Source organism: Cervus canadensis, chromosome 23 (genome assembly GCF_019320065.1).
Source record: "Cervus canadensis isolate Bull #8, Minnesota chromosome 23, ASM1932006v1, whole genome shotgun sequence".
Classification (NCBI taxonomy): Eukaryota; Metazoa; Chordata; class Mammalia; order Artiodactyla; family Cervidae; genus Cervus; species Cervus canadensis.
Genome location: NC_057408.1, coordinates 16,147,443 through 16,159,682, shown reverse-complemented (window position 1 = coordinate 16,159,682; position 12,240 = coordinate 16,147,443). Strand labels below are relative to the sequence as shown.

The 12,240-nt window shown below is 47.5% G+C and overlaps 1 protein-coding gene and 1 long non-coding RNA gene across 3 annotated transcripts in view; both read right to left on the bottom strand.

The window, feature by feature from the left end:
• The window catches only part of PHLPP1 (PH domain and leucine rich repeat protein phosphatase 1), a 213,584-nt gene extending 211,528 nt beyond the window's left edge, over positions 1-2,056 (bottom strand). The window contains exon 1 of one of the 2 annotated variants that reach the window (XM_043444427.1): positions 730-2,056. In XM_043444427.1, coding sequence (XP_043300362.1) covers positions 730-1,843 — 1,114 coding nt within the window. In that variant the 5' untranslated portion in view covers positions 1,844-2,056. The remainder of the gene's footprint in view (positions 1-729) is intronic. The other variant, XM_043444426.1, reaches the window with a different exon arrangement.
• A 7,012-nt stretch (positions 2,057-9,068) lies between these two features.
• Positions 9,069-11,138, bottom strand: LOC122425828. Its single transcript, XR_006265017.1, has 3 exons — positions 11,060-11,138; positions 10,578-10,702; positions 9,069-9,384 (listed from the first exon to the last, which is right to left on the bottom strand). It is a non-coding gene; the product is annotated as an uncharacterized LOC122425828 (long non-coding RNA).
• Positions 11,139-12,240: the final 1,102 nt, after the last annotated feature.

Genomic DNA, 12,240 nt, shown 5'->3' with positions numbered 1-12,240 from the left:
CTTGATCTAATGCATCAATTCTATCCCAATGAAAAAATTTAAGATCTTTAATCTAGAAATGAAAAAAGGATGCAGAGGATTTTAGATCACACTCAGTGAGAGACGGCAATCACTTAAAGTCCTACTGTGATCCCTATGTATCCCTATTGGAAGACACATTGTCAGTTCTGGCTATAAAGGTTAAAGGGGAGAAACCAAGAGAAAGAAATAGGCAAAAACCACTTCTGATGCAAGAAGTACACTTGCAGAGGAGACTGAAATAAAGCCAAGAAGCGATAAGGAAAAGTATCACTAAAGAGGATCGCGGCTGCCGGGTTCCATCGAGGACTAAGTAGGCAAAGGACAGGACAGAGAGCAGGAGGAGGGCACCGGCCGACCCTGACTGAGCTCGGGGCGGGCACCGCCGGCCGCGCCCGGTCGGCCGCAGGCCGGGCGCTCCCGAACGTTTCCCGCTGTCCTTTTCCTCTGCTGGTTTCACGGCACACGAAGTTGCCCTGAAGCCTCAAAAGGCCGCAAACCCCGCGGCCCCAGGCCCGCAGGCGGCACCGTCACGGTAGGGCTGCAGGACTCCTCTCAGAAGCGTGTGCACCCGGGGCCCCGCCGCTGCCCCCGCGCCCGCGCCAGCGGCGGGAAGCGCTCAGCTCGGTCCCACCCGCCATCCGCACGAGCGGAGAAGGGCTAACAGAGCCCCGAGGGCGCGCGCGGCGCGGGCGCAGGTGACCGCCTTACCTGCGTAGAAGCGGATGAGGCAGCCGACCTCCGAGTCCAGGCCCTCCTCCTGCACCCTCCACAGCGCCCCGAAGCCCAGCTGGAAGAGGTAGTCGTTCTGGATCTGCAGCGGCTTCTCGTCCGCCTCCAGGCGCCGCGCGGTCTCCCCGTGCAGCTGCACGTACAGGGTGGGCGGCGGAGGCGCCTTCTCCGCGGCCGCCGCGTCCCCGCCCGGGCTCTCCTCCGCCGGCCGATCGCGGGCGGCGCCGCCCGGGCCCTCGACGTCCCTCGGGGCCGTCGGCGGAGGCGGGGAGGCGGCTGGGGAGAGCGTCCAGGCACCCGAAGAGCGGCCGCGCAGGCGGGGCTGGCCAGGGTCAGCCTCCAGCTCCTCGGACGACGACGAGCAGTAGGGGTCCGGCCGGCCCGACGAGCCCTCGGCGCCGGGGCTCGGCCTGGCGCTCTCGGGCTCGGGGGCCGGGCCCGCGCCGTCTGGGGCCCGCGGGACGCCCGGGCTACAGCCCGCGGGCGCCGCGCCGGCGCGGGAGGCTCGGCGCGGTGGCGGCCCCCCGACGGCGGCCAGCGCGGCCCTCCCGGGCGGTGGCCCCGCGGGACCCCGGCCCGGCACCTTCAGCACGCCGCCGGCCCTGGGGCCCGCCTGCAGCAGGCGGGCGGCCACCTCGCCGGCCGTGGTGTCCAGTGTGCAGAGCACCGGGCGCAGGCGGCTGGCGGCCGGGTGGCGGTCGAGGACGTGCACGCAGCCGCGCTGGAGCTGGTGCCGCACCCAGTCCCGGTCCGACGGCTGCAGCGGCAGCATCTGCCGGGGCCGCGGAAGCAGCGCCCGGCGGTCCAGGCTCCGCGAGCACGGCGGCGCCGCGGCCGGGCCGGGGGCGGGGAGGCCGGCGGGGCGCGGGGCGGCGGCGGCGGACGCGTTCCTCTTCAGCCGGCCTCTCCTCAGCAGCAGCGAGCTGGCGCCGGGCCCCAGGGCGGCCCCGCCAGCGGCGGGCAGGGGCGCCGGGCCGCGCCGCCGCCTACGAGCCGCGCCTCCCGCCCGGCCCGGCGCCGCGGTCAGCGCGGACCCGGGGCCGCCCGCCGCGGCCCGGCCCTCCGCGCGGGTCTCCGCGGCCGCGGGCTCCATGGCGGCGGGGCTCGGCGCGGCCCCGGCTCGGGGGGCGGCGGGCGCACAGCGAGCGGGGGGCGGCGGCGCCGCCAGTGGCGTTCGCGCGGCCGTTCCAGGCGATTATGTGGCGGCTCGGAGCGCTCCGTCGGCGTCTCGGTGTTCCATCCCGCGCGCCCGCCGGGCCGCCACCGCCCCCCGCCCGCCCCTCGCCTCGCGCGGCCGAGCCAGCAGCCGAGCCGGCCTCATTGAATATTAATCGCGCGCTGGGAGAGCCGGGCGGGAGGCCGGCGGGCCGCGCGCCTCATGAATATGCATCGCCCGCGTGACGGCGACCCCGCGGGCGGGCGCGAGGGGCGGGGCCTCGGGGTAAACAAGCGTGACGGCGTCGGGGGGCGGGGCCGCGCGGCCAGGCCCGGGAGCTTCCTGCGCGGGCCCGAGTAGGGAGGTGGCCGGGAGACGGGAGGCGCGCGATGCCGCCTGGGAGCTGTAGTTCCAGGCTGCGGCCGGGAGTCCCCGAGAGGACCGTGGCGAACTACAAGTCCCAGAGATGCTCCAGGGCCGCCCCGCCGTGCGGCCCGCCGCGGGCCCGGGACAGTGGGTCTGGTGCCCTCTGCTGTTGGAGTCGGTGCTCGGGGATGTTCGGTTCGTGAACTTGTAGTTACCCGCCCATTCCTGCTCCCAGAGGCTTTCATTTTCCCCGCTGGTTGAGACGGGGCTCGAACACATTCCAGAAGGCACGAAGGTCCGGGCGCTCGGTCTTCCCCTCACCACAACTGAACTCGCCCGGAGGTAGTCGTGCCGCGGCCCCGTGCAGCTCCTGTGTGAGGAGCAAGGAGGAGGACAGGGCCCTGGTTTCTCCCTGCTCAGCTTGAGGTCCAAAAGGACTGAGGATACGGAAAGCGATGGGAAGCAGAGGAAACGCTGGAACGGAGACACGTGGGACAGAAGATACGGGCCCTGTGTTCTCTCTTAACGTCTTCCCTTGGTTTTTCCTTCAATATTCAGGAAAAAATTATATCCTGCGACCACAATGTTAGTCGTGGCGTAAAAAGTTGTACTTTCTTGTCGATTAAAACAATATTGTAGGCTGGATTAGAGCAATTTACTATTTGAAAGAAGTTAGTAAACCTTTTTAATTGAACTACCATTCCTCCCTATTGTTTCATAAATTGGATTTTTACATGCAAGACTTATGCAGCTGCAAACAATCCCGGGCTTGTTTAACATCAATAAAGTTACTAAACCTGGGGGTGAATTGCGGGTAAGGGGTTTGAGGAAAGAGGAAGGAGAGAGAAACAGGGAAGAAAAAAGAGAGAAACTGGAACTTGTAGCTGAAATAATAGAAAAATAAGGGCAGAGAAAGTTGTACTTGGGTTATCTACACAGTTTCACTGAAAAGTAGAAGTCACAGGACAAAAAAATTATCTTGATTCTTGAAATTCCCAGAGATGACTTTTTATATTTTTCTTTTGAATTATTACCTCTTGGTCTCATGAAACATGTTTATACTATTTCAATTCAATCAACAGTTCAGAGTTACTTTTTTAAAATTAGGGAGAATGCAAATTTTTCCAAGAGACATAAGATACAATTAATTTAACAAACAATTATAAACATATACCAAGCAGTCTTTTACAGCAGTGGAATATCAGACACTGTCCTTGCCTTTACAGAGTTTATAGTTTAGAAACAAAGAGATTCAACACGTGAGGGATGTGGAAGAGGGGGAAACACCAGGTGTCATGGGAAGAAATAAAAATAAGGGAACTGACCTAGTCTAAGGAGTCCTACTAGAACTGGACATGAAACAACAGACTGGTTCCAAATAGGAAAAAGAGAACGTCAAGGCTGTATATTGTCACCCTGCTTATTTAACTTATATGCAGAGTACATCATGAGAAACGCTGGGCTGGAAGAAGCACAAGCTGGAATCAAGATTGCCGGGAGAAATATCAATAACCTCAGATATGCAGATCACACCACCCTTATGGCAGAAAGTGAAGAGGAACTAAAAAGCCTCTTGATAAAAGTGAAAGAGGAGAGTGAAAAAGTTGGCTTAAAGCTCAACATTCAGAAAACTAAGATCATGGCATCCGGTCCCATCACCTCATGGGAAATAGATGGGGAGACAGTGGAAGCAGTGTCAGACTTTATGTTTTTGGGCTCCAAAATCACTGCAGCCCAAAATTAAAAGCCCATGGTGACTGCAGCCATGAAATTAAAAGACACTTACTCCTTGGAAGGAAAGTTATGACCAACCTAGATAGCATATTAAAAAGCAGAGACATTGCTTTGCCAACAAAGGTCTGTCTGGTCAAGGCTATGGTTTTTCCAGTGGTCGTGTATGGATGTGAGAGTTGGACTAAAAAAGCTGAGCGCCGAAAAATGGATGCTTTTGAACTGTGGTGTTGGAGAAGACTCTTGAGAGTCCCTTGGACTGCAAGGAGATCCAACCAGTTCATCCTAAAGGAGATCAGTCCTGGGTATTCATTGGAAGGACTGATGCTGAAGCTGAAACTCCAGTACTTTGGCCACCTCATGCGAAGAACTGACTCATTGGAAAAGACCCTGATGCTGGGAGGGATTGGGGGCAGGCAGAGAAGGGGAATGGTAGAGGATGAGATGGCTGGATGGCATCACCGACTCGATGGGCATGAGTTTGAATAAACTCCGGGAGTTTGTGATGGACAATGAGGCCTGGCGTGCTGTGATTCATGGGGTTGCAAAGAGTTGGACACGACTCAGCGACTGAACTGAAGGAGTCCAACAATACAGACCTCACTTTGGACGAAATTTTCAGAAACAGGTGAAACTGAGTTAAACTTTAAAAACACGTTAAATTTCAGTACTAAAACATGGACTATTTACATTTCTTTATATTTTTTAGTTCCTTCATGGATTCCTATAAACCTCTTTAACTTTTTGTATATTAAGAAATATATATTAACTCTCACATATCTGCTCTCTAGAGTTATTTTTATGTGGGTAAGGTAATAAACTCAAGGGGAGTTTGTTCCAGTCAGAGACACTGTCAGCCCTGGCCCAGGGTCCGCGCGCTCCGGGGTTACCGCACTGTCCTTAGCTCTGGGCCCTGTGCGGTTTCAGTCACCACCACTCCGCCTTTCTGTCCTCTAGGAACTGTGTGTACCCCTTGAAGGTATGTGTAACCAAAAACTTTCCCTGGAAAAAATTAAAGAAAAAGCATCGGCCAGAGAATTGAGTATGCAAAGCGCTGGAGCAGGGAGAGGCGGGAGAGTCTTCTTACCTCCCTGCCAGACGTGGTGTGAAGGGTTACTCACATTGGGAGGAGATGGGGCAGTGAATTACGGTCACATTTCTCAAGGTGGAGAAAAAGGAAGTCCAGTCCAGCCTCAAAAACTGGATCCTTTTTGTTCTTTTGATGGAGGGAGGGAGAACGCAAAGGATATAAGATTTATGTAGAGAAACTATTTCAGGCATAGTGTGTATAACCTACAAGACATCATATCCCATTATATCCAAAAGCATAAAAATCAGAGGGGAGAGCAGAAGGGCAAGGGTCCACAGTGTGACCCATCCCTGGATCTGGGGGTCCTCAACCTCCGGGGTCTGATGCCTGATGGTCTAAGGTGGAGCTAGTTAATAATAACATTAGAAATAAAGTGCACAGTAAATGTAATACGCTTGAATCATCCCGAATCTACCCCCGTACCCCCGCCCCAGTTCATGAAGAAACTGTCTTCCATGAAACCCATTCCTGGTGCCAAAAAAGTTGGGGACTGCTACCTGGTTCCACTTCCAAACCTTCAATAAAGCGACTGAACTTGCAGGTGAGAGGACAGAGAGAGAAAGAAATAGGAGTTCATAAAGCATAGACGGTCCTCTGAACACCAGACCAACTGGAACCTCAGAGTTATAATAAGACAATGATAATGACAATGAAACTTGGAGTTTGCTAGTATCTCGGAACATCCCCCAGATCATATGAGCCAAGCCACGCTCTACAATTTCTCTGAAAGAGGAAAGGATTTCAGTGGAGAACAAATGTTTTCCAGACACCCATGAAATCGCAGCTTTTCCTACTTAAAAAGTAGAATGGGGACTAGGACAGTATCTTGAAACCACGGTAACTCAAAAATGCTTCCCAACCCTCTAAAATGTTCCACATGTACAATCTAATACCACAGTTGTAACTAGCCACACTTTTCAAAGAATCACATCTTCCAATGTGAAAAGATAATCCCCCAAAGAAACAACAGATGTACAAGTTGCAAACCCTGATGCCAACTTGTTAAAATATTTTCACAGCTAAGTATAGAAAAAGAGAATGTAATTTTCAATTTACTGCTACAGTTTATTTTATGCTGTGTGGTTGATAACTGACTTGCTGTGTTTTGCATCGAGGTTAATCCTGTTTGCATCCTTAGATCCAAGATAAAAAGAAACCATCTTTGGAATTTTTTTTCTAATATAAGCAGTTGGAATCTTAATGGAGGCATGAATTGATAGAGGATAGTTTTAGTCTGAATTGTAAAGTTCTCAGCTATGTTCAGAAATAAACTCAGAAAGATGCAACATACCATGTAATACATTTAGTTAGTACATGATGAACAGGAATTAATTATGGTTTCACATTTTTATATCCTTTGAGCTACTAGTGGTTAGCTGTCCCTAAATTGCTCACTGTTTACTCATTGTCTTTTACTACGATAGCAAATAACTACTCAGTGCACTAAGTGGGCCCAGGGTGGCCAACCTGAGTTAACACGTTCCCCGCCCACTGGCAGGGTGACACCTTCTCAGCTCTCTAAGGCTTCACCCATGCCTCACAGACTTACCATGTGAACTCTATCAAGATTGCCCCTGGCGTTTTAGGTAGTCTACTTTATACATACGGCCTGATAACTTTTCAGTCTTTAGTGCACACTTTTTTGTCCCCTAATTCTTAGTCTCTTTCTCATTCCTCACATCTTGCCTCACAGAAATAAATGAGATATGTTTCTTGTCACAACAATGAAGTATTAGAGAAAAAAATTGAGGCCATGGAATCCTACCACTTCCAGTAACAATATAAATTACCTGGGACATTCATTCAACAAATATTTATTAAGCTTTTAAATGTAGGCATCATTTATGCCCCAGTCAATAGTATAGACAAAAACACCTTCCCTAAGAAAGTTTATGTATAGGCATTGTCATTTTTTTTTTAAGCTTTAATTAAAACTGACCTACTTTCTTCTTTTGTAGAGATGGTTCTCATTTCAGGCAAATGGGATATATGAAAACCTAGGTATATAAACTATACATTAGACTATAGATATTTCTTCCCAAAGTATTCTTTATTCTTTCTCTTATATGACTTCATCAGACAATTGTTTTAAATACTGGGCTCCTATAATATTGATACATTTAATATATTCATTGTAAAAATTGATGCCTAGCTTTTAGAATCCCATTTTGGGTTCTAACAGTGGCCTATTACTTCTTTCAACGAAGATTCATATCTAACAACATTTTCCCCCTGAACCTTCCACGACTAAAAATAAAAAAGTATCCTCCAGAGGTGGGGGCTTCCAAGGTGGCTCGGTAGTCAAGAGCCCCCTGCCAGTGCCGGAGACGTGAGAGGCCAGGTTCGATCCCTGTGTCGGGAAGATCCCCTGGAGAAGGACAGGGCCACCCACTCCAGTGCTCTTGCCTGGAGAATCCCATGGACAGAGGAGCCTGGCGGGCTACAGTTCATGAGGTCACAAAGAGTCGGACATGACTCAATCGACTTAACAGGCACACACACATCCTCCAGATGATTCTCCTATACTTAGAGGCATTAATTATACCCTGAGGAATCAGCGTGGGAATTCTCTTTTTTGCCCCAGAATAGATTCTAGGAGACACACTCAATCCCTAGAAATCTTGCTCTTTTCCCCTCTATTTCCCACCCAATCCACTGAGCTGGACTCCTAGGTATATTTGTTCCTTATAGCTACCATAACAAAGTACCATGACCTGGATGGCTCCAACAACAGAAACTGATTCTCTTAACAGTCCAGAGGCTGAAGTCCAAAATCACAGTGTTGGCAGCATCGTGCTCCCTCTGAAGGCTGGGGGTTGGATGAGGGATTCTTTCTTGCCTGGTCCTGCTTCTGGTAATTGCCAACCTTCCTTATCCTGAAGCTGCGTTACTGCTCTTCTCTCTAGTGTCTAACAGCATATTAAAAAGCAGAGACATCACTTTGGCAACAAAGGTCCGTCTAGTCAAAGCTATGGTTTCTCCAGTAGTCATGTACAGATGTGAGAGCTGGGCCATAAAGAAGGCTGAGTCCAGAAGAACTGATGCTTTTGAACTGTGGTGTTGGAGAAGATGCTTGAGAGTCCCTTGGACTGCAAGGAGATCAAACCACTCAATCCTAAAGGAAATCAACCCTGAATATTCATTGGAAGGACTGATGCTGAAGCTCCAATATTTTGACCACCTGATGAAAAGAACCAACTGATTGGAAAATACCCTGATGCTGGGAAAGATTGAAGGCAGGAGAAGAAGGGGACAACAGAGGACGAGATGGTTGGATGCCATCATTGACTCGATGGACATGAGTTTGAGCAAACTCTGGGAGATGGTGAAGGACAGGGACACCAGGCGTGTTGCAGTCCATGGGTCCGCAAAGAGTCAGACATAACTGAGTGATTGAACGGCAACAAAAATAATATGTAAGGGTGGAAGCCAGAAAGTCCTCACTCTGGTCCTGGTTCTTTACTAACTAGTTAACCATGAACTTGGAAGGCATTTGGCCTCAAGAAGGCTTCAATTTCTGATTTATGAGATGAAGGAGTTGAACAAGATAGCATCTCTAAGAATTTCTACCAGCTCAAGAAATTTCTGGTTTTTGGCTGAAGGCAAAATTGTCTAAATTGGAATATTGGCAAATGTTTTTGTTAGTCACAAAGCAGAGGCTTTCACATTTAGATGACATTAATTTGAAATAAAGAGGCTCTTAAGGCTGATTCTTGCCATTTAAAAGAATTTCTAATGCATTTAAAATAACAGCAGGTTTATTTTATTTTGACATTTAAGGAAACTGCTGGGTTTTCAGTCCTTTAGAATATGAATTTGTCATGAATAGGAGCCAATCTATGACAATCAGATCCACAGTCTCAGACTTCCAAACTCCAGGGTCTTTATCAATTTTCCCTTTTACGGTCATGAGTGAGTAGAAATCTCATTAGCACAAAGTCAGGTCAGCTCACAGGAGCGAGAATGTCAGCCCGCTGAGCACTGTGTGCCAGGAGAACACAGGGGAGCTGATAGCAGCCACGGTTCCTGGTGCCACGGCCGGGATCAGCTCAAAGGTCCACCAACGGCAAAAGAGATGGATGCGCGCCAGCACAGACCCACGCTGAAACACCAACAGAGCAGCAACAGTGACTAGATCACCACAGTGCCAGCAACGTGGACGAACCTCAGCAGCGCGTTGATCTAGGGCAGCCAGAGGCGGCGGAAGGTGTGCCAGAGGACCACGTTTGTGTCGAGTTCAGAAACAGCCACACTAACCTGCGTGGTTTAGGGTACGATTTAGATGGCAAAACTGAAATGAAAGGAAAAGGAAGTAAATAACCAACAGACCAACGAGGTGGAAGTGAGTGGTTTGTGACTGGAAATAGGGCACGTGGCGGGGGGGCATCTGGGACCCTGACAGTGTCCTGTGTATTGACCCAGGCGGTGGGCACTGGGTCTCTGTTTTAAAAAAATGTGTTTGGCCATACATGTGTGCTTTATACACTTTCCTGTTTTTTTTATACTTCAGAACAAAGGTTTTTGTTTTTTTTAAGATCAACGGTATGGTTTTGCCACAATCTGAATTTCTACATTTTGTTCATAATTAAAAGTTTAAAATTAAGCTTCCCACCACTTAATTCATTAAAATTTAATTTATAATTTAAAACAATTGAAAAATTAAAAATCTAAAGTAATTTAAGAGAGAACTTTAAATATTACTTAAGAGTAATCAGTTCATTATAGAAAGTTTGGTCAATATGGAAAACTTTGTATAAAGATAAAAAATTGAGCAAAAAAAAAAAGCCAGTGACCCAGAGTTATTTCCACAAATTTCCTTCAGATTTTTTCTGTGTACTTTAATGGAGTAGAGATCATCATGATGTTACAATTTCCTATCCCACTTTTCTCACTGAAAACTATGCTATAAACATGAAAAAATTTACTATAAACATAATATAAATTTCTAGATAAAAATGCATTATTTTGAAGAGCAATGATTTATTTAAGCACTCCATAAAGAGTGAATCAGGTGGGACACTGTGCTGGCCTTCAGTACTTTTATGCCTTTTTTTTTTTTTTACTATTCTACTTGTGGAAATAAAAAGATGGTAATAGTGGAGTCATCTTTCCTTATCTCTCTGTCCTTCAACCACAATTTAGCAACATTTAAATCAGGCAGCATGTGATGTCCTTTTTAGATGATCTTGTGAGGAAGTGGAAATGAGGGAACACTTATCAAGGAAACATTTACCAAACATGTACCATGTGACATGAGGAAACATCATATAATGTGTCATGATGGGGTGGCCAGGTTTCGCAAATAGAATACAGGACGCCCAGTAATTGCAATATTTGGACATATGTATGTGAAAAAATGTCCCTGCCTGAGATTTGAATTTAACCTGGTGCTCTGCATTGTAGCTGGCAGCCCCATGCCAGATCACCGTCAAGCCTATCCCATATGTTTTCTAATGTGATCCCTTTAACCCCTTTAAGACTTACATATGATTCTCATTGTAGAGAAGAGCTCAGAAATGCTCAGCATCTTTTCTAGGGTCACATGGCTAGAGAGGAAGGAGAAAGCTGGGGTGAATATATGCAGATGACTTGAAAACTGGCAGCGAAACCTGGAAGAGGAGTAGAAAGGCGTTCACTTTCCAACTCCGTCCACGAATCTTCATTTCTACATTTTCCCCGTAAGATTAAAGTTCTGGGCAAAAGCACACGGACCGGAGTCTGTGTCTCCTTGTTTGAGCCCCATGTGAGCTTGTAGATCTAGACTTAATCTGAGTTGTGTTTATTGATTCTGGGCCATACACTGATATGATCCAAATTGTGATGGTCCAGTTACACAGATGAACTCATTCAAGAAAGTCTGACCGAGCACCTGCTACAAGCCAGCTCTTTGTAAGTGTGAGGAATACAGTGATAGCCGCATCATCCATAAATCTTCCTCTTGGAGCTACAGTTTTAGAAGTACCCACCTGCCCACCAGCATTGCTCTTATAAAAGTAGGTGCCCTGGGTTCTTCATCAGGAATCAGCTTCTCAAACTGGAGTTTCTTCCCTCTTTTAGAATCACATAACCTGGGAGTGGAAAGAAGGATGGGGGTAGTGAAGGCAAGAGGGAAGGAGGAAAGAAAGGGGCTGACTATTCCTTTAGTGGAGTATATACAATTTTTAACATTAAAAAATAGGAAAAACTCAAAATCTGACAATAGCTATTTTTTGCCCCTGTAATGTTTTGAAGAATGAATATTTTCCCATTACACCTTTTTTGTATTCTGAGGGTTAATACTAATATTAACATACATTTTCTAGAATTGTGACCTACTTTGCTTCTGGTACTTAAAAGTATAAGAACCTCATTGTGAAACTGATGCACATTAGATTTAAATCAGGCAAAGGGCGCTGAAGGATAATAGAGGGGGAAAGCTCATATTTATATTTTCCCTACTCAAATATAAGTATTATAGTCAAGGTTGATTGATGAGATTTATAGTGAATATCAATACCAAAAAAAGTAAGGGAAAAGCAAGCTTTGGTTCATGGATTTAGATTTTTTTTTAATTGGAGACTCATAGTCCACAACTGAAAGACACAGGAAGCTGCGTAGAATTTCCACAATAAACTTTAATTAATCTATAGTATTTTTTTGTATTTGCAGTCTTTTGTTGTTTAGTCACTAAGTTGTGTCTGACTGGCGTGGGACCCCGTAGACTGTAGCCCACCAGGCTCCTCTGTCCATGGGATCTCCCAGTCAAGAATACTGGAGTGGGTTGCCATTTCCTTTTCCAGGGATCTTCTCAACCCAAGGATGAACCCACATCTCCTGCATTGGCAGGCAGGTTCTTTACCGCTCAGCCATCAGGAAGACCATCTGTAGTCTACTTCAGTCATATTTTAAATTAATTATAACTACAAAATGATCATAGTTTTTATGTAGAACTGAACACAAACAACTTTGATTTATTTTTTTAATATTGTGCAGGGTGGGTGAGATAGGCACTTTCAAATGATAAAATCTTGAGCCCATTACAAAAAAAAAGGAAGAAAAACTGATAAAACTCTAATCATTGTACTTTTAGATACATAAGACAGCTTGTATTAATATACATCTATAGCTCTATTAAATTACTGATTTTTTTCCCAGATTAAAAGTCATT